Source organism: Cricetulus griseus, chromosome 3 (assembly GCF_003668045.3).
Source record: "Cricetulus griseus strain 17A/GY chromosome 3, alternate assembly CriGri-PICRH-1.0, whole genome shotgun sequence".
Taxonomy (NCBI): domain Eukaryota; kingdom Metazoa; phylum Chordata; class Mammalia; order Rodentia; family Cricetidae; genus Cricetulus; species Cricetulus griseus.
Genome location: NC_048596.1, coordinates 55771252 through 55787104, shown reverse-complemented (window position 1 = coordinate 55787104; position 15853 = coordinate 55771252). Strand labels below are relative to the sequence as shown.

General features: G+C 45.8%; 1 protein-coding gene across 14 annotated transcripts in view; it reads right to left on the bottom strand.

Moving 5' to 3' along the window:
- Positions 1 to 6087: 6087 nt before the first annotated feature.
- Ppp6r3 (protein phosphatase 6 regulatory subunit 3) overlaps positions 6088 to 15853 on the bottom strand; it is a 115355-nt gene continuing 105589 nt past the window's right edge. For 8 of the 14 annotated variants that reach the window (XM_027408771.2, XM_027408774.2, XM_027408776.2 and 5 more), the window contains 2 exons: positions 11010 to 11129; positions 10127 to 10399 (listed from right to left, as the gene is read on the bottom strand). In XM_027408771.2, the coding sequence (XP_027264572.1) occupies positions 10300 to 10399; positions 11010 to 11129 (220 nt within the window). In that variant the 3' untranslated portion in view covers positions 10127 to 10299. Of the gene's footprint in view, positions 8216 to 10126; positions 10400 to 11009; positions 11130 to 15853 lie in introns of those variants that run through there. The other 6 variants (XM_027408775.2, XM_027408777.2, XM_027408779.2 and 3 more) reach the window with 1 other exon arrangement.

The window sequence follows — 15853 nt, the reverse complement described above, 5'->3', positions numbered from 1 at the left end:
TATCATTTTCAAGTCCTTCCATGCGTAGCCTCTACCTTTGTAGCCTCCCCCAAAATAAGAAAATTAAAAAAAATAGGGAAAAATAATGAAACAAACAAAAAAACATTTCAATCCTGTCTTTCCTGCCTATCACATATTCATTTTTTCTTAGTGGCCTTGGGAGCTGCATTGTGTCACACAGTATACCTTTTTGCCCAAACAGCTTTACTTGCAAATGTTCAATGCAGTGAATTGTTGATCTGGTTCAAGGCCTCTGGCTTCTGGTACACCAATACCGAATCTTCACAGAAACTTTTCTCAGATATCCCATTGTTGCGCTGAGTCTTGGAGATCTTGCAGCTCTGGCTACACAGGACCGGTCTCTTCATATGCTCCAGCAGGTCATAGATGGAGTCGATGTTGGGGTGGGGTGGGACAACTCAAAGCACTAGGTGTGGGCCTGAGTGGTAGCTGAGTTGGTCAGTGTGGGCTTCTACCAGTACCCTCCACCCAGGCAAGGATTAGGGCCAGCTCTCCCTCACCCATTGGGACCAGCTCTCCTGCATGGATGGTGAGGGATGGGTCAGCTCTTCTGTGTGCAACGCCAGCTCTTCCATTTCAGCAGCCAGTGAGGGGGAGGGCAGTTTTCCCAGGGCTGTTGAAGGTCTTGGGGGCAGCTGTCTTACGACACTGGGGCCAGTTCTGCCAGTGGTGGGGCAGCGTTGGCCTGCAAACCGAGGGACCAAGTCTCTGGTACCCAGGCAATCTGGTACCCATCTCTCCCATGGGGTGCTGGTAGTAACATAATCTGTGAACATCTGGCTGCAGTAGTGAGTGACCCAGACCCAGACATGGCCCTTGGCAGCAGCACAGGCAACCCCTACCAGCCTGTTCCTCACTGCCATGGTATCTTAGTTGCATTTCTCTCCACAGTACATGAACTACTCTGCTCCTCCCCTTCCATTTCTCCATCAATCATATAGCTGTTCGTGTAGTGGCACCTGCCCACCAGGGTTGCTTGGTGTTGGGTGGACCATCTAAGCAGACTTTCAATCAGTTGCTATTACAGGATTACTGACCCCTAGTTACAAAGCCAGATGTCAGTGACTTCAAAACACCCTGGTAAAAGTCAAGTTCTTCCAAAAGATTTCAATGACCCCATTCAACAGGAAGTAGTCTAATGATAACATTGCCTCCCTTTCCAACTTGACTATTTATTGATAATAAACAAAAAAGGGGAGAATGCAATCCCCTTGAAGCACATGATTGGCTAGGTCCCTTCCCTGAGGACCCCAACAGCCAGGTTCCACTGATATAGAACACTGTCCTAAGGGTTGGACCGAGCCCCTAACCTACCTAGTAAAAATCTAAGCTCAGGACCTGAAATCCCACCAGTCTCTGAGCTCACCCCAAACTCTCTGGACTTGAAATCCCACCAATCCACACCCTGGAAATCTCCACCCTGGAAAACTCCTTCCCCCCAAGAAACTATGTAAACCCTATCTTCAGTTCTCTGCTGCTTCTCGCCCCAGCAGAGGCAGTCACCCTCCTAGGTTTTCCTGTCCAATAAATCTGTGAGGTTAGTTGTGGTGTGACTTTGTGGTTTCCTTGGCTCCTGACTGCCAGGAAGCCTTTCCCATCAGAGCTGTAACACAAAAACAAGACAAGAGCACTTGAGGGACGCTTGTGTTTTACAGGTGTCTCCTGGCTCACCAAGGGAGCCAAGCACCTACTATTAGGGCATCTGTACCGAGTACAGAATTGTCTCTTTAGCACCTAATATGGTAGTCCTCTTGCTAGGCCACTAGAAGAAGTGTCAGCTCTACTTCAGGTGGAACACAGGACCCTCTAGAGATTACCATTGCTTGTGATGACATAAAGTTCAACATAGTTAAGACATGGGAGATGGCCTTATTCAGTTCCCATGCTCCTTTATTGCCAACCCTCTTGTCATGTATGGCTTGAGTATGGCGTGTCTTTCCAAAACTCATTGTAGAGTTGAATGAAGAGTCTGGAGATGAGGCCTCAGGGAACTGATTAGGATCTGATAAGGTCATCAGGGTGCAGGAGAGAGAGAGGGGAGAGAGAGAGAGAGAGAGAGAGAGAGAGAGAGAGAGAGAGAGAGAGAGAGAGGGAGGGAGGAGGGAGGGAGGAGGGGGAGAGAGGAGAGAGAGAGGGAGGGGGAGAGAGGAGAGAGAGGGAGAGAGAGTTGCTGCCAGGACTCTGCCAGCAGTCACAACCTTGGACCAGAATCACCACCAAGAGAACCTCGGTGTAACTTATGGTCTGCAGCTTTGTTATTGGCAGCAGAAAATCAAACAATACCCTTTTCTTGCAAGGAAAAATTTTATTTATGGTACTATAAAATGGTTTGCCCCATTCTACGACTTTGTAGACAGGTAGATCTGTGCACTCTGGGTCTCCATTCACACTTTGAGGTTCAGGTACACTGTAGCACATAGTTCATTCTTGTTACTGCGGGGCAGAATTCTAGTATGTGACTGCACTGTCACCCACCTATCTGTTTTCTGGCCACTGGACAGTTATTATCAGTAAAGTAACAAATTTCTCTATGAAAATATTTTGTGTGCATGTTGTCATTATGTGAACATGTAAGTCGTTGAATTATAAGTCAGTTTGCATAATTGAAAAGCCATCCCCATAAAAGCCAAAACACACCTGCTCAACACCTTTCCAAATGGGTGCATCATTTGCAGTAGTGACAGAGGTTCCAATGCTTCATGTTCTCACCAGCACTTGATTTTTTCCTGAAGGTTTGTTTCATTGTGTGAAAGTTTGCCCATGTAGACAGATCACAGCCCCAGCAGCAGAAGTTACAAGCACTTGTGGGTCACTCAATGTGGGTGCTGGTAACTGAACTTAGATCATCTAGGAGAGCAGCAAATGCCTTTTCTTTCCTTTAAAGGTTTGTTGTTGGGACATTTTTTTTTGTACAGTTAAAGATGTGTCCTTCTTCATTTGCCTTAGGCACCCTTCTGATTGGTTTAATAAAGAGCTGAACAGTCAGTAGCTAGACAGGAGAGGATAGGCAGGACTTCCGAGGAAAGAAAGGAACTCTGGGAAAGAATCTGAGGTGGGAGATTTGCCAACCAGACATGGAGTTGGATGTAAGGTACTGAGGAGAGGTAATGAGCCACATAGAAGAATGTAATATAAATGAACTAAGTACTTAGTACACACACATGCAGGCAGACAATAGTGTTCATGAAGACCAGGAAAGGGAGTTGATCTGCTAGAACATGGGATGCAGATGAGGTAGGTGGTTGTAAGCTTTATGGCTTGCCACATGATTGCTGGGAATGGAACCGGGTTCCCTCGGAAGAGCATCAAGCACCCTTAACCACTGAGCCATCTATCCAGCCTTTTTCCTTTTAAGATAGGGTCTAACTTTGCAGCTCTGGCTGGCCTGGACTTGGAGATCTGCCTCTGAAATCGAAACAGTAAGCCTCCCCAGTAGGCCAACCCCGTCCTTTCTAACTTTAGGCATCTGGCTGGATGAGAATTACTTGCGTGGAATATCATCTACAGGCGGTTTGAACACTTGATTCCTGGGTGGAGATGCTGTTTGGGGAGTTTGTGGAAACTTATGCGGTGTGGCTATCTGTCTGGGGGATGTGAGCTGTTGCCGGTGGGTCTTACACGCCATAGTTCCCGACAGTGTTCTGCTTTCCACCTACCACGATGTGAGCACACAGCTTTGAACTCCCATGTGCACGGATTCAACTGTCTTATCTGTAATAAAGAAATGAACCTGTTCAAATCCCAGGCCACAGCTGCCTCCTCCACTGAGCTTTTTTTTTTTTTTTTAAACAAAGTTATTTCATTATTTTGTGAGGATATTTTGCCTACATGTATATAGTATACTAAATGTGTGCCTGGTACCCACTGAGACAAAGAGGGTGTTGAATCTCCTGGGATTACTATTACAGAGGGTTGTGGGGTGTGGTTGCTGGGAGTCAAACCCAGCTCTTCTGGAAGATCAGCCAGTCCTCTTAACCACTGAGCCATCTCTTCAGTCCCCAGAGCTGCTTCTTGCCACGAAGTTATAACAAGTATAACTAACACCTTGCCGGGAGACGCAATGTTGAACTTAATTTGCTGTCTTTGCCCACTACAAAGCTGAGTATTCCATCTTACTTTTTCTTTGTACAAGCTTCATTATGTGTAGAGCTGATATCAAGGAGTAGCTTTTGTGTTATATGTTAAGACTTTCTACATAAATACCCCTTTTATGTGCCTCAGCGTCTTGTCTGCATATATGTGCACCACGTGTGTGTACCACTGGAGTTACACAAAGGGGGTTGTGAGTGGCCTGACACGGAGGCTAGAACTGAACCTGGGTCCTCTTTAAGAGTAGCCACAGCTCTTACCTGGCAAGCTATTGCTCCAGTCTTGTCTGGTTTTATTTGCAAGTTCAAGTGTTGCACCAAGGTTGGCAATAGGCCGTAGCAGACCCCAGCAATTAAATAGATCTTACTGAAGAAATATGCACCAGCATGAGCAAATACACCAAAAGGCTAACAGGAGGCACTGCTGTACTGATCAAGCCTTCACCACTATCAGGTACCACCCCACCAGATTCTATGCTCCTCACCCCCAACAGAGAAACAAGCAGAGAGGAACCAACCTGCCTTTGCCACACTATCATCTATGGCTAAAGTCAGCTGCAAATCTTAGAGCCCATGACCTTGCTTGTGTTGACACTTGTCCAAGATACCCACAGAATTCAGGAGTATGAGGCATGTGCATGGCAGGCAGAACAGATGAGAAATGAGTCATGGCTTGCCTTCACTCCTGCTTCTGCCTTTAAGGCGGTGTTTCTGGGCCAGCAAGAAGGCTCAGCCTTTAATCCCAGCAGACTAGAGGCAGAGGCAGAAGGATTTCTGTTGAGTTCAAGGCCAGCCTGGTTGACATCAAGTTCCAGAATTAAGGACAGGGCCTCAAAAAAACAAACAAACAACCCCCCCCCCAAAAAAAACCTCGAGTCCAATACCTTAGAACAGAGGTTCTCAACCTGTGGGTATTGATCCCCTTAGGGGTCTAACTACCCTTTCACAGGGGTTGCATATCAGATATCCACATGTAAGAAATCTACATTACAACAATAGAAAGTAGCAATTAAATGATTTATTGTTGGGAGGTCACAACATGAAGAATCGTATTAAAGGGTCACAGCATCAGGAAGGTTGAGGACCAGTGCCTTATATCCTGATGGTGGAAGGGGAAAACCAATTCCTCTAAGCTGTCACTTGATTCCACACATGGTGGCACACAGCCTCACACACGTGATAGTCTAGGTAGGCCACAGTGACTTCGAACGGGCAATTCTTCTGCCTCATCCTCTTACGTGCTGGGATTATATGCACGCTTCACTCAAGTCAGTTCAGTATTTTCTTAAAAACAAAACAGACTAAAATTACCGCCATGCATTCTGACTATGTGTGAGCTGACTGGCAGACAAGAGCATGATGCGCATGCGGAGGTCAGAGGACAGCTGAAGAGCTTTCTCCCTTTAGCCTGCCATGGTGGGAAGACTCCTTTAACCCCAGCAGACTAGAGGCAGAGGCAGAGGCAGAGGCAGAGGCAGAGGCAGAAGCAGAAGGATTTCTGTGAGTTCAAGGCCAGCCTAGTCTACATCAAGTTCCAGGAGTGAGGACTAACAACACCCCCCCACTCCCAAAAAAACAAAACAACAAAAACCCCAGTTCTCTCCCCTCCTGCAACCATGTGGATTCCGGAGACTGACTGTGGATTGCTCAGATGGTGGCACAATTTAAGACAGCAATAAAATATGTGAAACTATCTGCTGGCAATCAGCAGCCAGCGTAGAGCAGGGAAAGATGACAAGCTGGAGACTGGGCAGAGTATCTCAAGATGGCAGCTGGTGGCTGTTTCCTCTTTGCAAAAATGTACGGAGCATCCATGTGTCAGACATTGATGGCTGCAGGTGTGTGTGGGTCATGGAGGTGGCTGAGAGCTTTCTTCAGGAGTTTGGCATGCCCAAGAGCCAAGGGCAGGAAAAGCAGGACTATGAGCACAGCCCCACACCATGTGGCTACCAGAACCCAAAAAAAGGCACAAGAGGAATTCTCTAGAAACAAAGCATCAGGCTTTATTTTGTTATTACTTTTAATACAGGTATTGTACTGCAGACATCTGTTAGTCTTGCGATTCATACGGCCAATACACAGAAATGAAAGGAGCAGGAACTCATCTCAAGCCCTAGCTGGCACCCTCCAACCCAACACACCTGTCCCTTCTTACCCTCACAGCCTTTCCCCAAGACAAGCAAACCTAAGTTCTTCCCCAAAGACAACACCCAAATGCTTCTCCCCAGTGGACAGTGGGATGGAAAAGCCAGCTCAAACCACAGCAAGCAGGCAGTGTGGGCTGACAAAGGGCCAAACCCTGGCTGTGGCAAGCAACGCCCATCACCAGGAGAGACAGGAACATGCCATCCGCCAGCAATGTGAGGTCCTGGGCCACGCAGGTCAACCATCCCTGAGATGAGCAGAAGGAGCCCTGTCTTCTGGTGGCACCAGGTTCCAGAGGAGAGCAGTCTCTCCTGAAGGAGCTGTGACTGAAGGGTCCTGGGTGGGCACGCACAGGCCACCAAGCCCCTCACCACCAGTCCCAGGGCTTCCTGCTGCCCACTGAGCCTGGTGACCAGACCAGACTGCCTCGGACACCTGAGGCAGTCCCTGCACTGTCTACAGTGAGAAGCAAGTAAGGAGTAAGGCATCAAACACTTGACTCTCTTTCCAAACGTGATGTCATGTAGGCACGCTGCTTGGGATGCTGGTTCTAAAAAACTTGTTGGCCATTTTTCAGAAGATTCTTTTGGTTTTAAATACTGGTCAGGAAAAACAAATGATGTAAAAATATGTGACTCATTAAAGATTTCTATTAAAGAAATGAAAACTGATCTGCATCTAAAAGTGCAAGAGGTGAGGTGACTGAGCCCTTTCCCCAGATGCCACGGCAGGGCACAGGCCATTGCTTCAGCTGTTGGAGGAGGCTAGGATGTGTTTATGCTGACATAGAAAATTATAAATTACATGAATTAGTATCCATAATCACTATATACACACAAACCAGTTCTAAAATCCACTGGTTTACAAGTGAAAACCTCACAAGGTACAGTAAAACAAGAAACATGCTTGGATGCCAGGTTGTGATTCTGTTAAAGCCATCCCGTTTGATGGATGCATTCTACACTGTCACCAGCACGAGCATTTCCAGGGACTCACCTCTGTGACTTGGAGCAGTGCAGATGGCAGACCACTCTGAAATGGCCACCAGTGATGCTTGCTGACAAGGGATGTTTTGGTGAATGGGTTAAAAGGCGGATGAACTACCAAAACAAAAAAACAAACACTCCCCCAAAACAAACAAAAAAACCAACCCAACCACAGTCATGTACACTCCAATATTCTAGTGTTTCACCTGTAGAAAGAAACGCTCTGAGCAAACAGGACCTAACAGAACATATGGCTTTACAAGAACAGCAATTTCATCAACTAAGCTGTAGCAATAAATACTTAAATCTCCACCAAGACTCACTCATTTGATCCGCCTGCAACAATACAGAAAACAGTTACCAATCAAAAGTGGGTTATAAAAGAACACCAAGTATTATTCAAAATCACTTTGTAAGTCAGAACAACCAAAATAATACGCAGAGGGCTTTCCCATCGACAGCTCTGTGCCAACCTGGAAGAAAAATGAATTCAGAATTTTGTACAAGGTGGAAAATGTATGAAAACTGCCTAATACTTTGGTCACACTAATAATTGTCAAATAGTTATGTTTCGAATACAATAGATCTGTGTAGTCACTTTATAAAACTATTCTTACAACCATCTGAACTATGTATCACTACTATCATTACATGGGTGGCAAGATCTGATGTCACAGGCTACCCATTATTTAGATCAGTACAATATAAACATACGCAAAAATTCTTGGTATTTTTCAATGTGCAATATTTTTACACTTCTGAATTTCTCTGTACAATGTCTTAGAATCTAGAATATAAAGGTTGCTGGTCCTGATCCCTTGCAGAGTGCAGCAGTGGCGGCTTGGTAGCTCTGGGTAACCCCTCCAGAGCCCCTGGGTGGTGGTGGCCTGCAGTCCTCATTCAGCAGCAGCAGGTGTCATTCATCATACAGGGCCATTAACTGACGTGTCGCTTGGCATGCTTGGCTGGTCAGTCCTACAGAGAAGGAGACAGACACCTGAGGCACTTGAAGCTGAGCAGGTCAGCTCTGCCCACCCTCCACAGGGCACATGGCTGCCAATGGTGATGGAGCAGCAGGTGTGTAGAAGCTCCCGACTCAGCTGCTCAGAACTGCAGGCAGATGTGTATGCACACAGCCATTCAGCTTTCACACTGCTGGTCTCAGCTGTGCACTTCAGAAACTCTGCTCTGTCCTACAGGGGTGCAAACCGACTTCCACCTGGAAAGCAGAGCTCTACTACTAAGAAATGGAAAAAGGAAAAAGGTGTGTGAAGAGGACAACTATTGAGAACAAAGAGGCACAGCCAGATGCTGGCACCCACAGAGCAGAAGCAGCAGAGACATAGAGTGGCCGATGAAAGCAGAAATTGGGTCTTCTGTCAAAACCACAACCTGAGGCATTTGGACAGGCTCAAGCCAGGCTGTAGCTAGAAACATATACATGCTTTTTAACCGGACTGCCTTCCCTGCTGGAGGCCTGCCAGCTGGAACAGGAACCAGCAGGTGCTCCCCAGTATTGTACTCTAATTACACATGATGGGCCTCAGTATAGAATTCTTAGGGACTGAAAATTCTGGAGACCAGCAAAACTAAGACTGACTGCACCTTCACATTTCACAAGCTGTGTGTTTTAAAACACATTCCTTAATCTCTCAGTCCTGTTTACTCCTCTGCAGAAAGAGGACATTAATGTCCATCCGGAGCTTTGTAAGGATGATGTGTGCAAAACACTAGCACACCAGTTGTGAAAACAGCAGCTGGGACAAGACTGGTGAAGCTAGATATGGTAGCAATGCAATACTCCAGGCCGAAGCAAAGAACAGAACTGGCAAGCCCAGGACCCAGAACAGTGTAAGAAGCACTGGGGAGGCTGCCATCTGCACTCTTCCCCACCCTACTGGTTGCTTCCAACAGGAGTGCTGACAGAGCACTACATTCCTTCCATTGGCAACAGCTCACTGCCACTGCTCAGAACCAACCCCGGTACCCCCCACTTCCTGGATGCAACCTGGACATGTTCTTTGGGTTGAGATACCTGTCTACTGTGCTTCACCAGTGAGTCCTGAGGAAGGGCAGATGGTCAAATGTAAATACAAGCAGTGCCTGGTCTTCTACTGGTTTTCCCTAACATTTTTCAGCTCATCCTGCAGACTGAAGGGCAGGGCCTTTCATGCCATCTAAACAGCTACAGAGAGCCAGGAGGTTGTAGCACATGTCTTTAATCTCAGCACTTGGAAAGCAGAGGTAGGCGGATCTCTGTGAGTTTGAAGTTAGCCTTGTCTATAAAGCGAGTTCCAAGTTCCAGGGCTGTTTACATAGAGAAACCCTATCTTCAAAAACCAAACCAAATCCAAAAAACCAACCAATCAAAAAAGGAAACAGCTAGAGAGGAACCTAAATGGGTGCCCTATGGCGAATAAGTCTCCAATGTGGAGCCAAGAAGCAATCTGCAGCCTCTTGTATGACCTCTGTCAGAGACAGCCTGGCTGTCCTGCCTGTTCAACAGCCTCAACTCAGAAAACCAATAGGCAGAAGTTAGAGGCTAATGTAACCAATTAAGGATATCTGCAAACCCTAGGAAAAAGGGGATTTCCCAAATAGCTAGAAGCCTAGCTGGTGCCTTTTCTTTCCAAGCCTTCCCAAGAGCAACTTGCTCACACAGTAATTACAACTAATTTTGCAGGCAAAAGAAATGTTTAAAAATCACAATTGATACTTCATTTTGCCTAGAATTTCTGTAAGGAAACAAATAGGGCAGAGTGCTATCATGAATAGGGGCTTCCAGACCAGGAGTAGTGAGTGCCCCCTGCTGGTTCCTGCCCACTGGTTCTGCAGAGTGCAGCCTACTGGGGAGTCTGGCCAGGGGAAAGTACAACGCCTCTTCAATTGCTTTAAAGGTTACTTTATTCCTTCCAGAAGGAATACACATCTTATATATATAAATATATTTTATCAGAAAAGTGAGCTCTGAGAGGTGCTGAACCAAGTTTCTTGCTGTCCAGGGCACATCCTCATTCATCTTCTGACGTAGGCTCCTGCGAATCCGTGGCCACCTGGCTCTACCTGCGAGGCCGAGTGTATGGGCGTGGGCCCTCTGCAGCTGAGGCTTTGGCTTGGCCTATCCCTTCAGACCACTGGCTCAGTCTAAGCAAAAGGTGACTAGAAAGAAAACACCACATCCAAATCACATGGCTCTGTCAGTGGGGCTGTTGCGCTTAAGACATGCCCACCCACAGGTATCAACCCTCCAGGGATTGAACTCATGGGGTCTCCCCTTCGAGGGCTTGAAGTATTTATCAGTACATGGCTAAATGCCTCAGATAAGTCCCCCAGTGTCACAAGTGTTAACTGTGGGAAATGAGGCAATTGGGCCTGTTCCCCTCACAGGAGGTCTCCAATCCTGAAGGGCTCAATATCATTCAGAGCATAGCCTCAAAAGACATGAGCTAGGCAACTGAGATTGCCTGAGCAATCAATTATTCTTCCCAGGACCTTCCCGAACAGGCAGCATATCACCCAGGCTTGAGCCAGGGATTCTGGCTGCTGGCTGCAGAGATAAGTGCTGTTTCTTAGCACTTGGCTGGGGAACCAGACTACTTGAGACTTGAAAAATGCCACTGCATCTGGCACACTGCTAAAGGCTTGGGTATAGCTGCAAAGACCCTTCAAGCCCCCACCCTCAAGTCTTGAGAGTCCCTTCTACCTTCTAGGAGATGTCAAGCAGAGGCAAGTAGAACCTTCAGAGGATGCAGGCAGGTGGGGTGGTTACCTTTGCTCAGGACTACTGCTGGGGGTCCGGGGAGCTGCGCACTTGGCCTCTGCTGGTTCGGGGCTCTCTTCTACATCTTTGCAAGCAGCATCTTGAGAGGTAGACAGTTTTTCTTCCTCACTACAGGAGAGAGGAAGACAGGTGCATCACATACCAGGCATGATGTCCAGGGCCAGAGGATGAGATCACATGCAAATGGCTCTGGAGTTATGACTGCTGTGGAGGCAAGCCCTGGGGCTGAGCATGCTCAGGGTGGAAGGATCACAGAAATGCAGACAGTGACTGGGGAACCACAAGAGGAAAGGGCCACACGCAGGTGGGAACTGAGAGGGACAATGTAATGTGGCTGGTGTCTGAGAAAGAGCGGTCCGTGTCACCGTACATACCGGTAGGACTTCAACACTCTGAGGCCAAGTGTGCAAAACAGAAAAAGAAACGTACAAGAGTTTCAGAACACTCCTAGAAATGAGGAATTGGGGAAACATGTCCACGACTGCACATGGCACCCCGCAGATTCGGTGGAGGTGTGAAGAGAACCTGTTTGAAGGAACAGGAGCCTTTAGTTCCACCGTGCACTCAAGGCCACGCCCACCACTCGCACGTGCTCCTGGCTTGCAGCCTTGCCTCAGACAAGAGGTATCCACTGCTAAGCCAGGTGGAAAGCTTTCTGTTGCCCTCCAACAGCACATGCCTAGAGCAGACACTAGGAAAGAACAAGGAGCCAAGAGCCAAAGCAAGCAGTGAACAGGAATCGGAAGACAGCAGGCACATTCTTGACTTTGAGCTGGAAGCTTAGCTGTGTCCTGATCTACCTGGATTCACACTTTATCCAATTCAAAGGGATTCCGAAAGGAAGGCATGACCTCCTTAGATCCAATCCTTGGCTTGGACTTGCACATTAAACCCCCAACTTTAGGGCAGTTTACCAGGCCATTCAGGAAACTAATCGCAACCTACAGATCTGGTGCAGGTCTGACCCCCAGGCTTTCCATAGTGCTGGGGGTGGAGCCAGGGCACCAGCAGGCTAAACATGTACTACATATACCACCAAGTTATATCCCAATAACTCCTAACTTCTTTGTCAACTCACTTTGCTCACCTGCTTCTACTCCTTTCCCTCTAAAGCAGCTACTCTACTGCACTTATCTATGTGTTTATTCCAATTCTATTTCTCTGAATCCTGCACATCTGAAGGACCATGTACTCCTGAGCAATGGCACTATGCCCACACCTCTCTGTGGTTCCCTACAGCCACAAGCAACCAAACCTCACTCTTCCTCCAGGCCTCGCCGGGAACAGCAACCACCAACACCAGCATTTCTTAGGGTGGTACACCCAGAAGAAAACTGTGAGCCATTCTTTTATCAGCAAAGAACCCTCTCCTACAAATATACCTTCCCCACTATCAAGGCCTGTCCCCAAACCACGTCCCTTCCCAATCTCCTGAAAGCTCCGTAAGAAGTGGGTTGTGGTGTCTGCTCTCATCTCTACAGTGACTCAGAATGCTTCACTGTTTCAGTCTTTTTTGTTTACCTGCCTGTTAACTGTTGTCTTTCGCTCATATTCTGAGTGGGTTTCTCTTTGAGTCAGTTCTCACTATGTAGTCCAGACTAGTCTCAAAATGGCTAGTTAGGCTGGAGACATGGCTCAGTTGAAAGAGTGTTCACTTAGCATGCACCAAGCCCAAGGTTACCTTCTCAGGATCTGAGGGTTGGATTCAGGAAGATCACAAATTCAAGATTATCCTCCTAGGGAGTTTAGAACAGCCTAGGCTGTATGGAACTCTGTCTTAAAACATTCTATGTCTCCTAAACAGGCCTGGTCTGTCTAAAGTCCTTAACTAGCACATGTGATTATTGGGATCACCACCCCCCTATGGCCTTTCTTGTTCTCATCAGCACAGAGGGATCCCTTGAATACTAAATTCCACTCTCTTATTTAGGCACTATACATTTTTTTCCCAATATGATTTCTGTTCTTCCTAATCACTACTGAAGATTTTTACCATCAATGTGATCATCTCAATTCTTTGTACATTAGTTTCTGGTTTTGCTTTTATTTTTTTTATTATTTTTATTTTGTGTAAAATTGTGCACCATGTGTATGCCTGGTGTTCACAGAGGCCAGAAGGTATCAAATCTCCTGGAACTGGAGTTATAGATGTAAGTTATAGATGGTGGGTGCTGGGAATCAAACCTGTCCTCTGGAAGAGTAGCCAGTGCTCTTAACCTCTGAGCTGTTATCTCCAGTCCCTTGTTCGTTTTCATCCTTTTAAAAAAGGATTTATTATGTATACAGTGTTCTGCTTGCATGTATGCCTGCACTGCTGGCCAGAAGAGGGTACAAGGTCTCATTACAGATGGTTGTGAGCCACCATGTGGTTGCTGGGAATTGAACTCAGGACCTCTGAAAGAGCAGCCAGTTCTCTTAACCTCTGAGCCATTTCTCCAGCCCTGTAAACTAAAGTACTCATACTTATGCAGCAAACACTTTACCCACGGAGTTGCCTCCACAGTCCCATCAGCTTGTATTCTCTTTCATAATCCTCCTGCAGTTGCTTTACAAGGCACTTAGACTGGACTTGACTTTTTCAGGGGGATAGACTTTCTTCCACCCCCTTTAAAGTGGTGCTGAGGATGAAGACGGCCTTGTATATGCTAGGCAAAGGTCTACCATGGAGCAACCCTGCCCTCTTTATCTCCATTATTGTGGCTGTCCCTCAAGTACAGTAACATCAGTTTCAATGCCTGTGTCTTCGTAGCATGACTGCATGGGTGGTAGGCAGATCTTATAACTGTACCTTTTTGCCACCCAGGCAAGCTAAGATCCTTGAATTTCAACCTACATTTTAAGAGTATTTGAAACAAATTCCTTCTAGGAACTCTTATTGAACCTGAAGGCTAATTTGACTTGGCAGATGTCTCTGTAGCACTAGGCTATCTTACTTGCTTAGGTCTGTAGTGACCGTTTGGGGTGTGGTCACAGGTGCAGACGTGGTAGATATCTCACTATATAGGTCATCTTCAAACTTCTCTACAGAAATCTTCATTATAATAATTCCTAAATGAAAATGAACTTCACAGTTGTGTGTTTGTTTGATTTTGAAAAGAGAGAATATGAAGTTTGGGTGGGTAGGGAGGTGAGGAGGGATCTAGGAGCAGTGAGGGGGCATGACCATAATATATTGTATAATTCTTTTTTAATAAAAAATCTCTAAGTGGACATACTAATGTGTTTTGTGAAAGGAATGTATCAACACCCCTAGCTTAAGGTTACTCATTAAAAATATTGTCTTTTTTTTCTGACCATTTTGCTGAATTCTTACTGTTTGTTACTGACTTGTCTGGCTCACTGCCAAGCCTGAAAACCAGCAGCTTTCACTACTTCCCTCATGAGCTCTCCCCATCTCCAGCCTTTGTTTCCAGGACAGTCTACAGAAGCAGTGATCAGAGACAGCTTCCTTTTAGCCTCTCAATTCCAAAGTAGATGCACCTGATACTTCTTTTAATTCTTAGCAAGTTAATGGGATTCACCCTTCTGTTATGGTGGTTCAGAGTATTTACCATGTATTAACTGTAGAACCTTATTAAAAAAAAAAAAGTCAAACTTCTTTTATCTGATGATGAGTTTTCCTGATACCCAACCATTCTTGAATTTCAGGAAAAACTCTTGCATTCTGTCATTAAAAAACACCCATAGGACTTCTGTACTTAGTTTGCTTGGAAGTAAGCACTCTATTTTGTGACTACTACTGTGGTTTTGGAGTGGCTTCACTGCCATCATGAAATGGGTGAGGAGTTTGGCATTTTCTACTTTCTGTAACTTAAGCTGGTGATCACATGGCTGAGCAGCCACCACAGTCGATATTGGCCAGCAGGCAGGCATCCCTGTGTACTTTGCTTGTTTACCCCGACAAGCTCAAACCTCAGCATATCCTTTATTCCCCTTTAAATGAGAGTTCTCTCTCTTGCTGACACCAGACTCTTTCTATATTCTACCTGCTCTTTCCTGGTTGTGGCTTGTCTTTTTAAACTCAACAATATTTTCTTTTATGGTTAAAAACATTTCACCCTCAAATAGTCAAGACATTTTCTGTCTGAAGCTGCATGATCACGTCATTCCTATTCACAAGGAGGCCAGAAGGCTGATTTTGTTTTCTCTCAAGGGGCAATCATTTTTTATTAGTCTGCAGTTTTCCTCACTGGAGTGTATGCCAATCTAACTCATCAAGTTCAGGCTGAGGAGGGGCCTTCGTGTTAGTATTTGGCCATCACCACTTTATTAAACAGTCTTAGGATTTACCTATGGTGAAGCCCTGACTCCTCTTTCTGCTCTTTCAGAAAGAGCACAGCTTCTGTGATACTGTATGTGGATGATGCAGATTTGACTGATTTTAAACATCATTTTTGTTGAGAAATGTTAAGGGTATCTTTCCATTAACAAACCTGGCACATCTATCTCTCTGTATTTATTTCAGAGCTTTATTATAGGTTCCAATAAGGTTTTAAATTCTTCCCCTATAAAATTTATATTCTTGTTGATGAGGTCTCATATTTTACTAAAACACACATACCCCAATCACCTGGTTTACAGGACAAAATGAATTTTCTTATGTATCCAAAAAAAAGTTAATTCCAATTTTTATCTATAGATTTAATCAGAATGTTCTATATAGAAAGTCAGTCTGTAAACAATGACTTTTATCTACCTCACATCTTTACAGCTTTTATTTTTATTCTGCATTCACTAAGATACCAACACAGTGCTGAGGAAAAGAGGACATTAGGTCGCGCTGGCTCTTGTCTGTAATATTCCACTATCACTGGAAATTACATGTCACTCCA